This window comes from Venturia canescens, chromosome 3, assembly GCF_019457755.1.
Source record: "Venturia canescens isolate UGA chromosome 3, ASM1945775v1, whole genome shotgun sequence".
NCBI lineage: Eukaryota > Metazoa > Arthropoda > Insecta > Hymenoptera > Ichneumonidae > Venturia > Venturia canescens.
The window spans coordinates 9,582,529-9,606,011 of NC_057423.1; the positions used below are offsets into that span (position 1 = coordinate 9,582,529).

General features: G+C 44.7%; 1 protein-coding gene across 5 annotated transcripts in view; it reads left to right on the forward strand.

The window, feature by feature from the left end:
- The first annotated feature begins 619 nt into the window (after nt 1-619).
- LOC122407826 (transcription factor Sp9-like) overlaps nt 620-23,483 on the forward strand; it is a 38,472-nt gene continuing 15,608 nt past the window's right edge. Inside the window, exons 1-2 of one of the 5 annotated variants that reach the window (XM_043414261.1) lie at nt 620-1,822; nt 18,301-18,378. In XM_043414261.1, the coding sequence (XP_043270196.1) occupies nt 1,715-1,822; nt 18,301-18,378 (186 nt within the window). In that variant the 5' untranslated portion in view covers nt 620-1,714. Of the gene's footprint in view, nt 1,823-10,506; nt 11,073-18,294; nt 18,379-23,483 lie in introns of those variants that run through there. The other 4 variants (XM_043414262.1, XM_043414264.1, XM_043414259.1 and 1 more) reach the window with 4 other exon arrangements.

The window sequence follows — 23,483 nt, forward strand, 5'->3', positions numbered from 1 at the left end:
CGTATAAAAGCCCAGCCAGCACAACCTGACTCGGAGCTTCGCCTCCCTCTCTCTCTCTCTCTCTCTCTCTCTCTCATTTCAGCTCGCACCCATAAAGTTTCCTCTCGCACTTACGCACACTCGCGAGAGCCTCTCTCATTCCCCAGCCCCACAACCCCGATCTTTCTTTCCGCAGAAGAAACTCAAGCAGGGGGACCCACGCACATTGGCCATGTGTGAGAACGCGCATGAGTATTAAGGCGCCCATACGCGCACGCAACTCTCTTGGAGTTCTCTCCAGAACGCCACTCTCTGACACACATACTTAGTTACCGCGCCGGATGAAAGTGTGCGCGGAACGTACACCGCGAGGGAAGGAGAACCGCGCCGTATCGTTGTGCGACCCTCTCCGTTACATGCTCGCGAAGCCCACGTATTCTTCCGCGGTCTATGCATGTACTGTATACCCGCTACACATTTACGTATCTCGCTATATATACGGAGAGATATGAGCATGTGTTAACGCGACCTGGAGCCGGCTAGCCGCGGGAAAGATCCGCCTCCGCGCGAGCGCCGCTCGAGCCGCACGCTTCCCTCGAAAAACCTCAGTTATAATTGTTACCCGCTGAGAGAAAGACCATTCACACCACCGTGTGTTTTCTATACTTGCACTACCTAATAATTGTTCAATCTCCGGACGTATGAGCAGGCCACGCACTCGATGTGGCTGCTTCCCGGATAACTGAGCTTTCTTGTACGCGTACACGCGTGGCCGCATGTGTGTTCGTTAATGTACGCGTGTATTTTACGATGTGTGCGTACGCGTGTGCTGCATCGCTTTTCGTCTGATCGTCACAGGTGTCAATTCTCCGTATTGCCGCTTAATAAAACTCGGACTCATTGACTTTGCGCTCCCTCGCAAATGCTCCTCGGTCGAGTCTTTTTCTGTGCTCCCTACGCCAAGATACTCGCCGGTCTGATTACCCTTTTTCCCACTCAAATGTGCGTACTCACTGTTCATCTTGCGGACGAATAGTCTTCACCGGGTCGTGTGCGGGAGCGTGAATAACAGTGATTACTAGCGTGTTCCCTTCGAATACTTCGCTGTCTTTGTTGCTTTTTTTTGTACACACGTAACTCGACGTTTGTATATACGAATGTGTGTATTTATATAGCGATGTATTGAGACAGCAATTTTGGAGATCAATCGATTTGGAAGTCGAGAGAACCCTCGGCATCGTGGATACATCGATCTTACTACAACGAATATAAAAGCGCTGTGGCTCCTCGAAAGATATCGAAATTTACGTTACCGCGAGAAAGAGAGAGCGAGAGAGAGGCAGACTATTCAGCAGCCGCCGCTCGAAAATTATACGCACTTGCGAAATTATACTCGCGAGCAATACGCGAGATCGCGGGCTGCGCGAATAAAACTCGTCTCACCTGCTCGAACCTCCTGGAAATGATCTCGATCGACGACGACGAATCGTCCATCTCCCGCATAATTTCTGCCCTCAAGTACCCCAATGACCACCGATCGGATTCCCGATAATAATTTCTTCAATCGATAAATCATCGGGACCATTTTTATCGCAAACTATTTCGCAACTGCGAGTACTGCGTCATCTCAGGAAAATTATCTCTCCGGACAATTATCCGTTACTCGGAGCTTTTGCGCTACGGTTTATCTACGAATTTGATCATTTCACGTGATATTTACAACCAAGTGGCAAACATGAATTGCGCTTATCAGTATCCGCAGCCTGCGCATCCGCAAAACGTTATGATCCAGAACGTCAATCAACCGAATCATCATCCCACTACCGACACCGAATTTCTTGAGGTAATTTTTCAAAAACTTTCCATCCTCATCGTCCTTTTCAATGAATATCACAGAGAACTTGTTATCTAAACTGCAAATGCAATTTAAATTTAATTATAACGTGAAATCCTAAGGATATAAGAATGCAATGAGATGAAAAACGTAAATTCATTAAAAAAGACGATTAATTTCCCCCTTTTTTTTAAATGCAGCATTATTTTTCCGCAGACCGGTTTGACAGTTTTTCATACGACGTAATTGAAAAAATATTCTAACGATCCTATGTACGGAGTCACGTAAAAAGTTAATCAGGAGAAATCAATCTCGGCGCGTGCTCGCGAACATCTTAAAAGAAGAAAAAAAGCAACAACCATAATGCTCGTAAAAAATATGCGATGCAATGAAATCATCAAGATTTATCCGACGTCAGTTTTTATCGAGACACGAGGGGGGGCTTGCTTGAAGAAAAATTGTAATATCATACACAGGCGCGTAAGGTTCTCTGTTTGATCAAGAAGGAAAAAAAATGATTGCGTAGCGTGCAGCATATTTTTCAGGCTGAAACCAGTAATTATGAAAGTACGATGAGCGTCGTGCGGGCATGCGAATGATCGGTATCGTCCTAGACATGTGTTATGTGCCATAAGTACACGAGTGCATTAAAATCAGTGTTTGTAAGAACACACTTTGATCCAGGCACATGTGGGCATAAGACACCGATGTCGGTAGCAAAAGGTTTTTTGTTCCAACGAGATTAGAGAGAGAGAGAGCTCAAAGCTCATAACGAAGGAAACGATTCTCTTGCGCTGGAATCCTCAAAATCTAATAAATCTTGGGCATGCTCACCTGCGAAAGCATCCGTAGACATTTTAATAACCGACGATTCAATTAATCAACTCAATCCGGAATATTTATCGTGGGAATGAGAAAAAAAGGACGACGACAACGATGACGACGAGATGCGGAATTGCCGGAAGGCAAAAGCTGTTTTTTTTCCTGCTAAATCAGAAAGCAGCCTCCTCGGATGAGGTTCCGCGAGAAGTTTATATCGAGACGCGAGACCATCTCGATTCCTACCCTGAGGCAAGCCTCTCCATCGGGGCGCTTCTTCCTCTCTCCCTCGCTCTCCCGCCCCCTTAATCTCGTAGCCTGTTTCTCTCCCCGTTCTCTTTCACTCGATGTACATAACTGTAGTCTCATATCTATTTATAGGGCAAATTCTAAAGACAAGGTTGCTCTAGCAACCAGTCGGTGTCGACGGACGCACAGCTTCCGCAATTTAAACTCCCGGCTTGCGAGGCTTTCCTAACGATATTTGACAGGTTCGAGACAAAACGAGTTCTCCGATGCGCCCCCCGCGCAGAGCTGATTTCATCTTGGGCGGTCTCTGCCCCTCGCCATATCGTTAATTGTTCATCTCCCCCTGGCTGCTGCTCCTGCTCCTGCTGCTGTCTCCTTCGCAGCATCCGTAACTGGCCAATACACGACGACGACTTAACCAGCTCGAACAGCATCAATCCCCGAACGCGTCACGCACTCTATGCCAATTCGAAGCTCCGTCATTCAATTTATCCCATTGCCAATTGGATCTCGATTTTAAACCAGCGAGCTTTCTACTCCACTTATCTATACATGTAGACATCTTGGACCACTCCCCTTTTGACGAATCACTCAACGGATCGAATACGTGCAATTTCCGTGCCGCTTTTTCCCCTGTATATATATCGCAGCAAATGAATCTATGGCAATAAATAGAAGAACCTTAAATTGTAAACAAATGATTTCCTTTCGTATTGATCGATCCCCTTTGTTCGTGGGGAAGAAAAAATTCCAAGATTTTCATAGCGCATTGTTATTGCAACATGAAAAATTTAATACTGCGTTATTGTTACCAGATTTTTAGCATCGTCAATAAATCTATGGACGAATTTTCCCCGGATGTGAAGTCTGATTGAATGACGTCGGACAGTCAAACATTTTATTAACGGACTCGATCGAACAATCGATCGTTAGAACATTTTTTTTCTTATACGTTCTTGTTAGACTGAGCAAAAGTGAGAGAGAGAGAGGGACGTGGATGTATCGGTAGAACAGAATTGAGTTTATTGAGGCGCTAGGACTTGTCCTTTTTGGCATACAGCCGATTTTACATTTGTTGTACAATTTTGTTTGTTATACAGTTTTTTTTATTGTTATACAATTGAGAGGGTCACTCCGTTTGGCAGCCGGATTTTTTAGGGTTTTTCTCGAGATTTTTTATGGCGAGGAAAAAAAACAGATTTTTGAAATTTGAAGGGTTTATTTATTGGTATTTCAACTGTATGATAGAATTTTTCAAGTTTGATATCTCGGGTAGATTTGGCGTAAAACTACTCCACAGGAACCGATATATTTCTTCATGTGTTTCTCCAAAAAACCAAAGAGCGTTTTGATTTTTGAAGCAGTGGCTATCGCCTGAACTAAAATCACACAGAAATATACAAAGTTAAAGGACTTCGGTGCTTTTAAACATTTTTAAAAACTGAAATTTTGTGCGATTCATAGCGCGAAAATCCTTCAAATAGCACTTAATCCTTAATACTAGTAATATTTATCGATCCAAGTTAATCTTGCATCAATGTGCTCTCTACCAATCTACGAAAAGAACTCTTTTCTAAATTTGAGACGTTTTCTGGGAGAGCATTCCAGCGATAGGCTCCGGAAAGTGAGGAATTTCCAAAAATTCTCTATTTCTTCTTTGTCCCTTTTTCTCGTTTCTTCGTATAGTGAGCAAATGTCTGAGGTACGTCGGCCTTCCCGTACGTAAAACACCGTGAATCATGGCTTAGGTCAAACGATCCGGGTCAACTCTCGTATCCAATGTCCTAGGGGGGCAAAGTAAGAAGTAATTATCAGTGGAGTTGCGTGAACGCTTATTCCTGGACTCTCTCATTATTTATTTTCGATCATCGGCGCCGTTGCATGATTTTGTCTGTATCGATACTAGAGTAGCCGCTGAGTTCGGCGAGTTTTGAAACTACTGCAGAGTGGGAGAAAAATGAAATGCAGTAGCTAATTAATCGGTAACAATGGCGAGGGTGTCGCTAAATGTGACATGATTGGTTGTATCGCGTGAAAGATTTAGCAAAGAAGCGGCTGAGAGCTTTCGCACGAATAAGAAAGCGGCGATTGCGAACAGATCGAGAGGAAGGAAAAGAGGGTGAGAGAACGAGAGAGAGAGAAAGAGAGCGAGGCTGCCAAAGGGGGGGTATTAATATAAGGGCTCGATACGTAATTATAGTGATTACCGTATTGCCGGGGGGCGGACGAGGGCGTCCCTCAGTTTGCACGTCATTTTGCAATCTCAACTACCAAGCTAGGTACATGCGCGTGAATTTGTCGGTAGTTTTCGATTTAACAGGCTCCTTTTTTGTTTTCACATTTTTCATTCTCCCTTCTTGCTTCATATGGACATCTTTGTTTTTTCTTTTTATTTTTATCCTTGTGGAATTGTAAACGATGTCGCGCGTGCAGGGGACAGTTGATCGAGGAATAAATGATGTAATAGCTGGAAGATCGTACGGGTGAGGAGAAAGAATCGGTTAGGGGGTCAAAAACGACCGGAATTTCAAGCTTGTACATCATATCAGGCAATATTTCATCGACGCGGGAAAAAGTAGGTTACTGTTCCATCGTTTCTGGATCCTGATAAATTCAATAATCTTTCGGCACCGTTATCTATCAATCCTCGGAAGATTCGCATCGGTTTTTTCAAACGTCAACGACATCGATCTTCCTCGACCAATCTCGCGCGAAGAGCGAACGTTTGAAGCTGCCAAGAATCCAAGTTTATTCATTTTTCCTTAAAAAAAAAAGCACCCGCCATATGTGCGGAGAGTCTACAGGCACGTTAGCCAGCGGATTGTACAAACTGCACTTCCAAAGAGTTATAGAGTCTCCTAAAGAACACCCCATAAATCTGTGGTCCCGAGACTCCTCGAGTTCTGGAAGAGTGTGCTGCTGCTGCTCTCTTCTTGTAAGAATTGCGGCATACGCGAAAGTACGCAGTGGTTATATACCAATCTTAGGTGTACCAAAAGTGCTTGCTCGGGCTGCCGAGTTCGTAAATCAGTCGCAGACTCGAGTTTTCTTCGCTCTCTATCTCGCAACGCGCTGCTCCTAATACTGGTCGGTAGATTCACGCTGGTAGCAATAAAAGAAGATAGAAAAATGTGGCCGCAAAGCTTGTGTACATGTGAGCTAGACATTGGAGGTTAAAAACTAGTTCCAATAAAGTGTGTAGCCATCAGCGAAATGAAGTATGGGAAAAGAGCTCTTTACAGTCCGTTTCTGTCTCTCTTTCTCTCCCTCTCGTCGCACTCCGAGAGAATCACATTGCTTCTCATGTACGAGTGAACGTGTTGTATGAGCAACGATCGTATTATAACCTCCTCGAGTTTTGTTTTTGTAACACGTACCTTGCTATTAGTAATAATAATACGGCAATAAGTAATAATGATCGTACGGTAATAACAGAATAATAGTTATAGCCACACGCGCGTTAAGAAAATTCTACAGCTCGTATACGAAAGAGATTATGTTCTTTGGTAAAGGAACATGGAGCTGGAAAAAAAGGGATCGACGAAAAGCAACTGAGGTATTTGCGTGATTGAGGATTCCGCTGTCGCCGTCGCATCAGCTCTTGGAAATCATAAGAAAAAATGGGCCTCTTTGTCTCTTCCTTTTTGGCTTGTATTCGTGTGAGAGTTACAAGGTGAATCTTCAACTTCGGCCTTCCCAGGAGCTTTTGCCGAGTTAATATAGAAAAACGGAGGAGCCTCTCTTTCCGTCTCTCGTCCCGAGTCTTCCTGGCGTAATTATTAGACCATCAGTGCAGCATCTTTCGTCGGCGGATCAACACATGGCAAAGCCGAGAGGATAAAGATGGGAGATCGAGATGTGGGCTATATGGGAATCTGCGAGAGAGAAAGTGTGCGAGGGAGAAGGCAAGAAGCGGAGAGGCGCCTCTGCTCGCTCTTCGAATGCGGCCACTACATCTCCGCTTCGCTTCACACACATACACATACACTGACCGCCCTGTTATTATCCGCCCCCGTGGCCCATTTCCCTTTCAACCCTGTAGCCCTCTCTCTATATATGCACGCCTTTCTCTCTCCCTCTTTCGCTTCCTTTCCCTTTTATTCTTCCGCTCTCTTTCGCTCTGCCAATCAACGATCCATCATTGGAAGTCAATCACGAGTGCGCCGATCGAAAGAGGCCTACGGAAGCCGATAAGTATAGATCTCACGTCGTCCGCGGTGACGACGGACCCAAGAAAGACATGCAGGTGCATAAAAACTGAGTAAGAGACAAGTGAATCACGAAGTAGCTGGCTGCAGCTTCACAACGCAGAGAGTCGTTTGTACGCTGCTTTTGACCTGCAACAGCTATCGTAACTGGAATTTTGTGAAGGGATTTCAATCAATATTTGTAAAATCGTGTACCGACAATTCTTGGCAGGGAATTGATAAACTGACTTTCGGGTGACTTTGACCCGGAGTTTTGTTGACCAAAAAAAACCTCTTCAAGTCATTTCTGTTCCTGCTACTTCCCTGTTTCCGCCACAAAACGTGAGCTCAAGACTCTCCAGTGTTCACGCTGAGAATAAAAAATTGTTGATTCAATAGCAATTTATGTTATTGGAAAAGTTTTCATCATTTAACTGCAATGTTATAATTTTATTCGTTTAATCGTGTTTGATGATCATTCATTTCATTGGGACCCCACATTTCGTTGTTCCAATGATTTTCTTTCTCAGCGCATTCGATAAATCTCCGGCCGAGAATGGATTCGCCAGGAGTTGAGTATGAAAAGCAATGGCAACACGCGTCGGTCCTCCGATTCATTCAACATTCGATGCGTACGAAGCTTCGTTCTCTTTTGCCACAAGAAACGTAACAATGGTATTTTTCTCGGTTTCTCTCATTCGTCCCAAGCACGCGTACGAATGATACGCCCATTGCGGTGATTGTGCTCCAGTCAGTCGCCTTAATATCCATCTTCCCGAAGCCGCATCAGCATCGTCTCCCTCTTGGTTTCTTTCATTGTAAAAAAATGCGTTTTCTCGCGCTCACAACGCCTTCCACTCGCCCTTCGTCTTCTCCGGGTGGTGAGATTCGAGCAGATCCGACGGCACCCAGGAGAGGCAACTCGCTTGCCATCAAACCCAACGAGTTGTGATCGCACCACCTTTTGTGGATCTATGACACGCGATATCCGCATCATCATCTGGCAAACGTATATACGGAATCGTGGGGATTCGCGCCAAAAAATGGGCTGGGCATTGGTCGTACGTAATACGATTTCCATCTCGGACGCGGGGGCATATTATCATCAAAGCTATAACTTTAACCAACACCTTCCCTCTGCCATCGGTTGCTATAACATCGCGTTTCATCAATTTGCCACCGAGCCGGTGGAGCGACCCGTATATCATCATCGCGTTGCTTCTATCATTTCGCCCGCATCTATATTCCCGAGTGTAACATTTCCAGGGATCATATTATCTTCGACCTGTAACTAGGCAGCCTCGTTACTTCGTCAAATGAAATAATAATTGTCACCTTTGCGGGCACAGTCGCCGAAGCGTTGGAGCAGGTGGAGTCATTCGGTGTGTGTTATACCCAAACGAGATAATTACGATTCCTAAAATAATTGACATTGGGTTAGAAACGGATGGGAGTGTAAAGGAAGGAAACTCAAGATTTTTTTCGCTTACGCACTGCGTGGATTCTCCTGTAACATAGTAAATAAGAGCCAGAGCCATAATCATAGTTCTCAAAGTTATGAATGAATGGCTGGCTGCGTATGCGAGAATGCTCGAGTTAAAAATGACCGGGGAAGAATGGCCTAGGATGAAAGAAGAGTCTCACGGATCACGGTGCGCGCGCGGGTTCCTTGCTCCTGGGAGAAGAACATCCTTCTTCTTGAGTTTTAAGGTGAATGTGGCTGTAAATTTATGAATGGTCCACGATTATGTCGGCCTTCTTAATCTCTTTTGCTCTCGCGCCATGGCGCCGAGCGTCTTCTTTCATTAAGGATAAATTAGACCCCTAATGCCAGCGAGCGACGCAACGTGTCTCGTAACATCGATGGGCCACGGTGACTTGGGTGACCAGCTACAAATGGTCAGTGGCGTATAACGATACTCTGAATATCTTTCTGGACTCTTCCAAAAGATCGATTAAATCCCGGCGTTTTCGTTGGAACGAGATTACGCCAATGACCGGGGAGAGACTACGCGCGTAATTGATCATCTCCGTGTCTGCCTTTCTCATCGGTTGGTACACATCGCTCACGGAGTCTTTAAGCATTTCGTGCGTACTTCGTGTGTGCTGTATACACCGGAATTATGAGGCCAACGAGTCGATAAGGCCATTTGAAATTCAAACTCGCCGATTAAAATCACATTAGAGAGCCTCCGCGAGAATTTCGTCGTGCATAGACAGAACAAGCATATGCGTCGAGTGAGTACGGACGGCGGGTTGAGTAACATTTTTTTGTTAAGCTCTCGAGCCTTTCGTTGGAGCGAATTAGCCCGGTTGCAAGACCTCGCGACTAGTGAGCGATAATCCTAGAATATCTTAGCCCCTCGGAGCCTCAGTTCAGGAGCGGATTGCTCTCCGGGTCTGAGAGAAAGCTTGGACCGATTGAGAGAGGAAGAAACGTGTCAAACTCCACGGGGAGTTTGAACATTCCGAAATCGGTGGTCCAACTTGCTATATCCGTCCGCGGTGGCTCCCCGCGTACGTGGTGGGAAACGATTTAAAAGCGTCCGGGGGCGAGACGCGCGGTGATGAATCTTTCTCTGAACGAAGCAAGAACGAGTGCAAAAGCCGAAGGTATGACGAAACTAGGAAGCGTCTGAGGGCAGGCATAAAAAAAAGTTGGTGAAAGAAATTTGTGTTAGGGTAGAACCACAAGAATAAAGGCCAGGCTGCAATGGAAAGAACAGAGTTAAAAAATAGCAAGGAAGAATCACCCTTAAGGGGTACGAGCGAGTCAGAGTCCACTCGTAACGTGCCAGTCCTCAACGAGTAGTGAGTTTCGTTGTCACGGAGTTGCGCCGCTCAGCTGGCAGCACCAGCGACCCCATAGGTCGCTCACTCGCCGACGTTGCGCGCGCAATTCACGTTTGATAGCCGGCCAAGTCGGTGGATAACTCTCCCCTCCAGAGCTGCTCCTGTGGAAGTTCTAGCAAGCTTAACCCTGATGATGTGCCACGTCTAACCGTCCTTTTGCCCGGAGTCTCTCTCTCTCCCGTTGTAAATATGGTGGGGATAAAAGTTGAAGCAGGTTCAGCTGGTAGTAGGCGGACGAAGGCGTTGACGATTCCAGGAGGGTTGCCGCCTCTCGAGCACGGCCCCTTTTTTTATCCATCCATGAGTGTGTTCCCCCTCTAGTCTGTTGTTTCTCGTATCTCGGTACTCTGTCCCAGTCCCACTCCCTGCTCGCGTGGCCTGCTCCACTCCCTCCCTCCGTTCTCCTTCTTTCTCTCTCTCGTTGCAAGCGACTCGCTCCCTCGCCCGTGGACCATAGGTTAAGCGGAGAGAAGTGAGCTCAACGGCCACGCGCTTTCCTCCTACCACGTTTGCACTTTGCGTATCCCATTTCCCCTGCTAGCGGTGCTCTCCTGTTGGCGTTTCTGTCGGGCCAAACCCCCCGAACGATAGGTTGCCCGGCAGTCTGTCACGGTGCGAAGAACGGGAACCACGTTAACCGGTTCCCCAACATCGCCGTCTCGTACATGCCGAGAGAAATCGCGCGCCTACCACTTCTTCTTTTTTTCCGTCTCGTTTATTACAATCTAGTTTAACGTAACAATTAAACGTCGTTGCGTTCATTGACGCTAGCCTCGGTCTGTGTGCTACGACGATAAGCTCGATATCGAACGTTCAGGAATCGCGAACTCACCGTTATTTCTATTCTCGATTATATGAACAACATTAACGATCGTTTCTAACGTGCTGTTTTTAAATAAACTCGTTATCCGAGCAACTGTGTTCAGCCTCTGTTAGCCTTCTCCTCGAGACGGTACACTTCGTGGATCGAAATACCGCAATAATTCACGACAAATACGAACGGAGTCACTGCCCAATTCTGGTAATTAGTGTAACAACCACGAGGAAGCACGGAGGCCTTTGAAATGCTGACCGACATGACGCCGGCGGCGGCGGGTCAGCTTTATCCTCAACTACAGTCCATCAGCAAGTCACCCGCTCACGGGCATGTGGTGAGTGTCCGACGTGGACCTTAAAAACTACACAATAATCACGCTCATTCGGTCTTTCAATATTTTTCGAGCAATCGCCAATCGTCCAAGATCACGATGCGGATAGAGTAAAACCTAGAAACAAGCGATAGTAAACTTGAGCAAATGAACAGTGAGACGTTACGAGTATTCATTGCTTCATGCGACCGTCGGTAGAAGAAAACAGGCGAACCTTAGCATGCGGAACGAAACCTCACTCGAGTCCTAGTGAAAACGTCAAATCTCGAGGTTTGACAGATCCCAATGACTTCAGCGCGAGGAACGTCGCCTTCCGAGCTCGTACCCCCGGCACTGGTGCGCCAATTGGATGAGGCCAATCGTACCTGGATTACCAGCAGTCTACGATTGGCATCTTAATCCTGACCAGTCTGCAGGTACATCAGAGATCTTGCGATCCAGTCCGACGATCCTTTAGCTTTTCGTGTGTAGCCTCCCTCGTGAGATCTCCAATCGCACTCCAAACATCAGGTGCTACTAGTCTCGTCATCTCCCTTCATCTACCACAGCGCACACTGAGTCTTAGCATCTTCGCTGGCCGGCTAGGCTGCGCGGATACTTCCACCATCGGTCCCATCGCTCGATAAGATCTCGGGAGCGATATCTCAGCGATCTCCTGACGCCAAATGAGCAAATTAGTTGGAGATCCTGCGTGCAGGGGCGAAGCATTGTTCTAAGCTGTCAAAGCTCCATCGTTTCTTTAAAAGTCTCCATCGAATCGGTGACTCGAGGTTCGGTGGGCTGCTTATTTCCAAAGTTCTTTGGGAATACTGCCGTAGAAAAGGTAAACTGAGCCTCCGCTGTTCCCCCACTTCCGTCCACCGAGGACCGGACACTTTTTCCAACGCACTCTCGTAACGTCGGAAAAAAGCTTTTATCGCGATGGGATTAGCCACACGGATCATCCGGGATGATCCCCGTCCTGTTTTGACAGAAAAAGGTGCTCCCCGGAGCTCGATCCCCACCAGCCTCGCGATGTGTGTCCTCTCGTTTATATTCGTTTCACGATGGATCGGCCAATTTCGGCAGATTCTTTCTCCAGATTTCCAACAATGCACACGCGTTACACACGTACGAACGGTAATCCTCGCTTAACCTTTTTTTAAATACGTTCCTTTTTTCTCTCTCTCTCCCTCTTCATCGTTCCCTCCGCCCTTTACCTCCTCACTTATGCATACCTAGTAAAATTTTATTTTATGACTCGGCATGCGAGCAGGCGACCGCGCTCTTACGTCTCTCTTTCGCCACACACTGTTTCTCATCCGGCTTCTTTCGTGACTCTATATCCTCGCAGTCGTTTTTTTCTTTTCTCGCTTCTCGCAAGCGAATGATTTACGAGACTCGACGGAAAAAAGTAATTAAATCCTGCTTCCCACTCTCGCCTGCCGCACAGCCCTGCTGCGTCCTTGACGTTCTCAAGCGCCGGCATATTAAAAACGAAGCAATATTAATTAAGTGCGTAGAACAAATTCTCTGTGAAGTGCCGAAATGAACCTCGGCGAAAAACAGCCGTTGCGGTTACCGAGCAGGCCCCCGGAAGCCTAAAACGCCACGGGGATGAGGACGACAACGTCGTCGTCGATACACCTTCCTCTTCTCTTTCGCGATAACCGTTTTTTCAACTTCTTTTCAATCATCGAGACGAATCTCACCAGTCATCGAATACTAGTTTGCTCAGCAATTAGTCCGCGACGATGCTCTCTCCCCGGTCGGCCCCAAGGGTTATTAATACACGCGGCATCCATCTTTCGCTCCTGCGTACCTCGTTTTTCGAGATCGTTAGTGCGATCTGTCGATAAACTGAGCGTATATACAGCCTTCATCCTATTTACAATTTTTCTCCGTTTTGTCCTGGCTTTTTTCTTCTTCTTTTTTTCTCTCGTGAACTTGTCAACGCTCGGATTTCACACAGTAGCTCCTTGTAACACGAACAGTACTCTCAGGCTACGGTACATCATCACCTTCGTCGAGGCGATTCATCCGACCCAAATGTATCGAGTGTCCCTCATCTTCAATCCTCAAGGTACAAAGAACCGTCTCCCCAGATCCTTGCGCAAGCCTCTCAAGGATCAAAAGCAGAGTCTCGCTGTACCTGTGCGCCAAGCCAATTATTTATCTGATCTTTTCTGTGAGCAGACTCCGACCCGCGGCGCGCCCCAGTCTCTGAAAAAAAAAAAACGCGAGGGAAACGGGAGAGAAAGACAAGAAATCCACTTGACAGAGGATGCGTGGGACTCTGGGTAACGCGATACCCACTTCCTTCCCCGCTCTTGGGTGCGTACGAGGACTCTGTTATCCGACGCTCTTCGCGCATCCCGATACGTCGCACAGTCCCGAATATAATTCGCTTCTGCTTTTCATACACTTAGCACGAAGCGAATGAAATTTTAATAAATTCTCGTACTTTTGCAAGTACTTTGGAAACAAGGTAAAAACCGAGTGCACGCGAGCGCGGCAAGTCATAACGAGTGCGTGCATTGTTTCAAATTTGAATTCAAAGTTGTCGCGATGTGTCACGAATGTGGAAAAATGTAGCGACAACGATTCAGTGCAGAAACTTCCACATCGCATTCCCTTAAAAATCCAGCTTTTTATATTTTTAAACGTAGTTACAAACCATTGAAAAATCGTATGTTTCTTCCTGGTATAGATACGTCGATATTAAGCTTTACGCTATCTGTCTGAACATGACCCATAATTTTTCGCCAACATTACTCATTCACGAGGTAAAAGTGGCATCGTTGCGCTTCGATATATATTAATATTTCTTTCCGAGTTCCAATACTGACTTTTGCTTTACGCTGGGTGTGTATATACGAACGGAATCACAGTCCCGAGGTTTTTAAATCTTAACGGACTACGATAAATATACTTGACACTAATTGAAACTAGGTAAAAGAAAAAACGATGCTTTCGCATCGTCAGTTTTATCAAACTTTTATTTTACCGGTTTTGTTTTGTATTTTTCTCTTTTATTTCTCCTCTTTTTTTACCGGGTCTATAAGAGTAACGTTTTTTATTGTACTTTCTACATGATCGATCGTTCCTGTCAATAGGCTACGTCAGCGGCTGCGACGGCCACTCGATTCTTCGTTACTTATACACTTAACATTCGGTCTTCGTTATTAGATTTGTGACGATACGTGTATTGGTTTATATATATACGTACAGGGTTGCCTGTCGCGACGTAGGAACAATTCTAGAACTGGCTCGAAACTTCCTCGTTCGTTTTCCAGGGCTAAAATGCACTTTACAACGTCGTAGCTGTGTTCAACTTTTGCATAAATTTTTTATTTCCCCCGAGCGACGAGAGTTCGTAACTGAGAGGATTTACTTTATTCCACGTCGATACGTTTTTTACAAGCAATGCGATCTGCTCCCTCGCTTATTCGGTACAATGTCTATCTGTTATAGAAAACAATTGTATACAAGCTTACGCATACAATGTTGGCGATATTTAACGTCGCATAAAACGATTGAGTTGCGGAAAATCGAAGGGTGTGCGGTGGTGAAGCCCATTGAACGACATGGTCTTTACATAACTTTGTAAAACACATCGTGGTTATTGCGCAAAAGAGGCTTTACAATCGAAAATATAATGCGAGTGAGCAAGGTCCAGTGTCACCGAGCTTGTTCAAACTTTCGCTCCACTTCACTTTACCTTTTATTCCTTCAATACGGTAAGAGAGGAATCCTGAAGAGAGCATCCACCCGTAATCCCATAATCCGATTCGCTCGAGAGAGAGAGAGAGAGAGAGAGAGAGGGAGGGAAAAATTTCAGCATCTATGAGGAAAAAGAGAAGAGTCTCTTCTCGGAGCTTGACATTTTCGAGTTTCGACAATGCACTGCAAAGGGCCTTGGGTAAATTTTGATCTTCCGCACACCCCGTTTCGCTCTCCATTCGTTCCTTCGTCACGGGGGATGAAAGAACCAACGGCCATGAACCTTTTTACACGTAAAATGTACGAGCACCGATTTTTACCTGATCAGACGACTGCATCGAGCACATGAAAGAAACAGGAGAGAAAGTATTACTCGGAAGCGAATTTTCGGACGAAGGATGTCACCCTAATTTGTCCAGGCTCCGAGAAATCTTCAACTTCCGTTGTTCCCCCCCACGTCCAATTTGCGATGTAAACACGCAATGTTCTTCCATTCTTCGCACAATTCTTTTCATCCTACCGCATAATACGATTTCCCAATTTGCAGCTTTCGGCAGTTTATTTTCACATGAATTCTCAGATCCTTCCTTATTTTGACAATTTCAATTAAAACTAATTCCTCACAAGAGTTTACAAAAGCCCTCGGCAGAGATGCCGCAACAGAGTTACTTTTCACGATTTTCCCACAAACATTCTCTTCCCAAGACCCACGTTCTTTGTCAGGCTCTCAACTAATAAAATTCAAATGACGTACACACGAAGAAAATTTCATTTTCTATTTATCTACGAGCTCAAACTTCCTCGCACTTTTCATCAAATATGATATTCGAATGTCCATTCATAGTGGCGTGGCATGAAAAGCGACGTGTGACGAGTAAATACTTTACTGACATCAATAATATTCACACCATAATAAAACGTCCCCCATACGATTTCGAGCGTCAGTTTAGCCTCTGGTGTCTCTTTTTTTTCGATGTATCGTTGAACGGTGTTCCGCAGGGTGGCAGATGTTTTGGAGGGAGTGGCGGCGGCGAGAGGGGTTGACAAAATGGCTGCTCGCGCGGGGTGTTTTACCATAAGCGTGTGAGTCTTGCAGGACTGCGCGGAAGTATGATTGATCGATCTACCGGAAATGATAGCTTCGACGATGCTCGCGGAGTCCAAACGAAGCTCATATACTTTTATGGGTAGAGCTCGATCGCGGCGGAAACGCACGGACACGAATAGCTGCGATCTTTCGCGTCCTCTTCGTATTTTCACGCGAGAACGCCTCCTGCGTGCACGCCCAAGGACGCTCTCCCGCTTCCGGAAGTTTGTCCTCCGCGAAACTTGGCGCCTACACATTTGTCAAAACACAACAATCATTCCGAGAAAGTTTTCCTCCGCACAAAACTATCCGGCATCAATGCGCATGCTTCGTGAATACTTCAACGACGTCTCAATCCCATCGAATATCAACGTCTTGGGCAGAAAAATCCTCTCGGAACAAAAATACTCGTAGCCTCTACAATAACCGGGGAAAAAAATCGAATAACGTCTTTTGAAAAAGATCGCTCCGAGCTTCGACGAACCGTTCGACTCCTTTCGCTCTGAAAATCAAATTAAAACAGCACCCGGAGCAAAGTGCAAATACATCAATCCGAAAATCATCCAACATTACATTTTTCCATGTCGATAAACTCTATCCACATATTTACGCCTGGTAAATACATGCACTCGCTAACTCTGCATAGATAAAAGAAGCAAAGGGCTCAACACTGTTGGATCTTTGAGTAGCCGAAGGCAGAATGTACTAAGGGGGTAATTGAAAAGCTGAGACATTCGCAAACAATGTTCGTATGGCGTGCGCGTGCGCTTCGTATATCGAATTACCGGTCATTATCGGAGGGATGCATCATCCTAGGCGTCATTGTTATGCGCTCGATCAGACACACGAGCCTTTTCTCCTCGTATCTCTGTGGCTTGATAAAAAATCTACGATATATATAGATCCACATATAAATTATGTAGTCCATAGTTTCTGAACGGGAAAGAGCTCGAAGCAATTTCCGTCATTTTTTATTCACTTCTCTACTGTACGTTGCTTTATCACGCAATATTCAGTGATTCGCTCAACCTTTTTATACGGCGACACAATACGCTTGTTTCTCCAGCCGTTTTCTCCGTTATTTTTCGAAGAAATATAATTTTCCTTTCTATTTGACAACGCGATCGATCGCGCTGTCATTCGGAAACTGGCAAAACTCCACGTTCCTGGATAGTGGACAATTTTGAGCTCGAAAATTGCTGAGCTGAGCGAAGAATAGCGATGAATTGGATGCTTCGAAGATGAGCTAGCGAAAAGGCAAATCAAATGTTGGAGAATAGAAGAAAGAAGAAATGAAGGAGCGAGAGAAACAAAATAAGAAAAAGTCGTGACGACGGGCGGGTGCCAAACCCCCGCGGCGCAAGCCAAAACACCAAACACTCTGTTGTATTCACGCATCTCTTTGCCTCTCTTCTTTTTTCTCTCATTCCGCATCTCTTTCTCGCCTTTCATCGGCTTTTCATCTTCCTCGCCCGGCTACAGCTGGCGTGATTTATCGGTTCGATGATGCGTCCGATCGAGTGTGTATGACGGGACCGACGGCTAGCTCGTGCACGATCCGACGAGAAAAATGCGTTTTCTCTTGTAGGCTCAGCCACGAGTGTGATCAGGCTCGATTTACTCAAGGTCTTTTGTAAATAAATACAGCAGGAAGCATTTTTTGAATTCACCTGAGAGGCCGATTCGTTCAATTAATTAAACTTTGCAAGGATTCCACAAGCCACGCAATACGATAATTTATGGACCTTGATACCTGCGCAACTAATGCGCACTCGCGATCCAAGCGTGACTTACTTGGCTTTGCATTGACGGGAGATAAAAGAGAACGGCCCATTCGACGTGCGGCGATTCAATCGGGTGAATCGAGGGAGTCGATCGCCCGAGAAATCGGTGTTAGTCTGACCGTTTAGTCACGGTATTCGTCAGTCGAGATCCCTGTCGTTATAACCGAATAAAAGAATGACCAAGTCTTAGCAGCATTTCGTTATTTCAATTGATTGATAGCGTAAAGAAATCATTGAAAAATTTCAATTCCGTATTCTCCGGAGAGGCGGAAGTGAAATATGGCTGTTGGCAAAGTTAAAGTTTTTAGAGATAAATCAAGCAAGTGAACCCTTTCACCGAATACAATGAATTATTTCAAGAAATCTTCGCATATTCGATCATTTTAAATAGAAATAATTCGAAAAGAAATTCATAAAATCTACAATCGAAGAAATTGAATTGGCACATGCACGTTAAACTCACACATCGACAGTGTGTTTTATTAAAATTTGACTAAAATTTAGTACCATGAGAAAGACTATGCGATTGTGACTAGGATTTTCTTTTCAATCCACCCCATATTGTCGAGTGTCCGTAAATGTTTGACCTCTTGATTTTATTCTTTTCCTTCGTAATACGGAATGGAATTGTATATTCGTGTATGGACGCGAGTTGCAGGAAAGGACGGGTTGCTGGTTGCAGCACGGTCTCGTATATACAACATACGCGGACGGACAACACCGCCGCGAAGCTCACGTACGTACATTTGACTTTAAACCGGTTTCAGGGGGTAATTGCGCGACCTTACGTACATGCATGTATATTTTCGTGGATATACACGCCTGTACGAGGCTGCATGTGGAGAGAAGTGTATAGCTGTGAGTAGCGCGAGCGCACGGTGAAAACTTGTGGAAAGTATCATTATCTACCGTTCTTCTTTGGCTGCTGTATCCTGCTCGTCCATAGATTCGTCCATACGTCGTCACATGCGCGGACGAATGATTAGCGATCGCGAAAAGGGAGTGGGGAGTTGAGGCTGGAAAAATGAATGAGGATGGGGCGTCTATAGTCCGATTGTCGATGGACAAAAGGCATCGAGAAGCGGAAGAAAAACGTAAACTTCTCGAAAACCGGAGGCCTCAATGCTGCACGCGCGTTGGTTAGAGACACAGCGGCAAAGGGACGAATTCTAAGGCTATTTGATCGGAGTGAAAAAGAGCAGTTAATTTCTTTTGAATTATTCAATATTTGCATAGAGACATTGTTCGAATGAAGTGAAAAAGTGAGAAAGTGGGGCTTCGATGCTTTTTTGCTTGGTCCGAATGTCAGGCTTTCTGGGTTATTGTGGGGCATCGGAAATTTTTCACGTCAAAACAATCCTCGATTCATGGCTCGAAGGAGCTCTCGTGCACCAGGATTTATCGAAAAGCGTGCTTGAGCTATGGAAAAAATGATTATTGCGAAAAGATCGCTCGAATTGCAATTCGAACGAGGAGAGAGAAATATAAAATCGTAGTAATCTTCTTCACGATCTCGTTTGTCCCGTAACGCGTTAAACGCGTTAGAAGGTACATGCACGCAGATCGATATTTCACGTTTATGTGTGCGGGAAGGAGGGGCGGGGCTCTGTGTGTGAATACGTATGGCGAATTTATACGTAATGGTTTTGTGAAAGAAGTTGGCAGGACACTCGACTTTTATTCACGAGTGTTCGTCGCTCTCAAGAGGCTCGAATACACTTTTTCTCGGACACCCTCGCTCGCGCTCATGAATTTTTATGTCTCACGGACGTTTTTTTCCTCGATCTTGTTTGGAGTGTCCCCTCACCAAAAGACACTTTTTCAGTAAATTTTCCGATGGCAAATACAAAAACGTACACGCGCAGAGAGCTATACACGGAAAGTTTTGACTTCACGAATATTTTATCAACGGTAACTCCGCTTGACTCGTACGTCTTTCGCTATTTTCTAATCGTTTCAACAGAGTTCAACTGGCCCATTTGAAAATTTGAAAAAACGAATGAGGAGTGAAAAATCAACGTTGCATGCTCCACAAATCATATACAATTAAACCCAGCAGTGTAAAACCCGGATAACGTTAATTGGAGTGGCACCTAATTAGCTCCGGTGCACATAAAAACGAGTGAAAACTCACCAGTCAGACCTGGTGAGAATAAAAAGTAAGCCTTTTATTGTAACCGAACGAAAATACTCGCGGGGTGCTTAGAACAAAAGAGTATCTGTGGCGAACGTTTCGCCCGCCAGTGTAATTTATTTAGGACCTTCTTTGACCGCGAATGTAGAGCACAACAACCATGTGTACATTAATCTCAGCGACGGATAATGTCGAAGAAATATAGAGAGAAACTGGGATGAGGCTATCTCTGGAGCCCCCTACACACACAGGCAGAGCACGAGTGGCTTTACTCGCTCTCTCGCTTATGACTCGGTTAGGCCACTGAATCGCGAAACAATAAATCCTCCGACGAGTATGAGCGTACAGGAAGCGCAGAGGCCAGAGAATCGTAGAGAGTCACCCTCTTATGGTGCGGGCTCTTAAACTGGGGGATGCCACGTCCTCGATCCGGGGTGGCCTAATATGTCACAGTCTGTTGCAGTCATCTCGAGCGAAGCCTGCAATACCTCGTAGGGGGTCTCTACAACGGCTCGTTGTACACTCGTGTCCCCTCTCTCTCTCTCTCTCGCTCTTTTCACATTGATGTGACGAAAAATAACTGTATACGTATATTAAGGGCAGGGGACAGAGGGTGGTTTATAGGGATATGTCCTCCTAATGGAGTGATTGAATAGCGATGATCTGATAAACTGAGAACCCCAACGAACATCTCAAATCTTCTCTGTGTGGAGTGAAACTGATGTATATCTATATCTGTAGATGGAGTGCATAATGACAGAGTTATACATTTATGATTGTTGGTAATTTGGAAAACTTTGCCTGGAGGAACAAGACAGTGAGTATCAATATACGGAAGAGTGCACTATTTAAGGACGCTCGTGTAAACAATGTTGTGGGTCCTTCCATTATCCACTGAGACATGCGGAAATTTCGAGCATTCGAAGGATTACGATTTTTACTGTAAAAGTACGAGTATTCCCGTAAATTGGCCTTGGGAGCTTAATGTTTTTCCATGACCAAATGTAGCTGTGACACTTGGTTTTCTCAACTATTTTTATGCCAAAAATCAAGTAGATTGGTTGCTTAGTTGGGGCGTGAAGGGAGGACAAACAAACAAGCGTTCTCGTGATATTGAATCTCCAGAATTCCGAATAACGAAGCCTAATGCTCTTATAAATTATTGACTGAGTGACTAAAACTGATTTCAATCATTCGTATAGAAAATGAATTTCCATGTCGCTAGTTCCTGGTAACTTTCCGTAGCATTGTTGCGTGTCCTTCGAACGGGTGATGACAAGTTATTTTTGTTTTATTCGATATTGAGCGATACCGAATGAAAAATTATTGTCAAATAAACTATTTTTAGAATCAATGGAGATCCAATGAAGATTGACGGGAAGAGAAAATTTGTGGTTTTATTTTTTAAACAAATTTCACGAAATATATTTTCATTGTCCGGTTTAACGTCGTCCGTCGAACATAAATTCGAAAGGAACTGCGGCGAGTTTATTTATACGGTGTCGCGAAAGAACGAGCATGGCGCCATCCAGCATGCATTGACGGACCGATACACCGGGGGAAACAACACACGAGCTTTTTATTTTGATCTATATCTGTACAGGCATACGAAAGTGCCAGTACACCGAGCGCAATGAAGCTATAAATTGAGCGAGTTTGACGAAGACACGCGATCCCATTTGCTCGCGAGAATCGAGTCCACCGCATTGACATCGAAAGCTCACTGACCGAAGGGCTTGAACGCGGTTATCGCTATTCGTAAAGTTGTTCGACTCGCGCACCGCTCATCTAACGCTAATATCTTTCTAATTCTTTCACAATTACACGAAGAAAACGGATTCGTTTTGTATGGTGAGGAATATATTATTTGCCAAGAATTTTCAAAATACTCAGCCACCGATTACAAACAGAACAGTATTTTTTGAATTTTGCAACTTTTCGTCCCTTGAATTCTAAACAGCTTTATGTGGACGGCAAAAGTGATGCACGTGAGAACTATATTTCGTTTTGTTTTCGAGTGTTATTCATCGTGTCAGCCAAACACTTACCGATCAGTGGAAATGTATTGTAAATCACAAATTTTTAATGTCAACATAGTAAATTCTATCATCAATACACGAATATTATACACCGAATACGTGTGACTTTTTACCACACACATAATTTTTTTTTCAGGCTTGCCCGAGCATACTTTACAATATAAACGTTTGAAGTGACTGAAAACATTTTTTACTATGCTTAGAAAAAGAATGTTGAGTCTTTTGAATAAAAGGTATGGGTATTGGTCTTTTTAGTATGGTGGATAGAACAATTCTTAGCCCGTACACACCGCACTCCCTTTGAGGTCAAACAGTCACGACACTGGTGCAAATTTGCACTTGGACTCTTCGAAACTTTATGTTTCATCAATGAATGTATTGAATTAATCTTACAACGAGACTTTTTAGGGGGATTACAATAATTAAAAAAATGGAAAAATGAAGTTTCATTATAGAAAAATGGCCGAATTGAAGAAAAGAATTTTGAAGTTCTGGACACTTGAAATTTTCGTAGGTGCAAATTTGCACCAGCGCCATCCCTAGTCCTTTCCTGTAGAATTTTCAGTCCCCCTTTCTCCGTGTATTGCTGGTCCGTTAAACTGTGCATTCCGTAAATTTTCGACCAAATATAGTTCCTACGATCTAATGCAGGGTCGTTCAAATGTAGAAATTTGGTTTTTTTTCAACTCCAATTATCGATTAACAAATCGACCCGAGATTTCAACTCCCTGCTTTCATGGCGTCATATTTTCACTGAAACATGCGTTTCCAACGATTTTAAAAGGTACAGTCGCAGTGTAATTGGGGTCTGGATGGTTTTCCTACCGATCCACATCTCGTCAGCTACTCGTTTCTTCGTCTCAACCTCGCATCGTTTTATCTCGTAGTTGCTTCACGTAAAAGTATCTCTATACATGCTATATTTGCGTTTATATATGAGAAGTTAGCGCACGCCCGCGCGCTCTTCGCGAGGAACACGGCTTCGTGTGTATACAGCATGCTCTAAAGCCGTTTACTGCGCTACATGCACGTAATGCCTATAATCACGAGAAACATAATTCATAGTCGCGGTAAGCATATACTTTTCGTCTCGTTACGTGTTTGGCGCACTCTTGATTGTTCGGGGAACCACGGACGTGCGCGCTCGCGCGCGCGGATGCGAGAAAGAAAAATCCGCGAAATAAGAGACAGAAAAACGAGTGTGTGGATGAAAGAGAGAGGGACGGAGAAGCGAGAGATGAGACGCGATAAGCTCCCTGCTGCTTTCCTCCGATTAATATCGCGCCTGGTTGCTGAATTCCTTATTTTCTTTGTACTTTCCACAAACGGCTCATAATCGTAAATAATGTTGTGCATTTGAGTTACCGCCCCTAAAGTCCGCTAATGCGTGAACGCATTTCACATTTTTTGCTTCGAAATCACATGAAAATGTAACGAGTTACGATGAAAACGTTCGATTTCGTTGTGCCGCACGTTGAATTCCACATTTTCAAAGTGCTATTCACGCTGCTTGAGTAATCCGCTAAATTCCATGGAGTTTCATCGTCCAAATTAATTGTCACTCACGCTACTTCGTTCGAACAAAGTTTCGCCTTGTTTTTTATCTTTCTTTCAATTTCTCATTATAAATTAAACAAAATAGTTTGTCACGTCGTTCAATCGATCGTA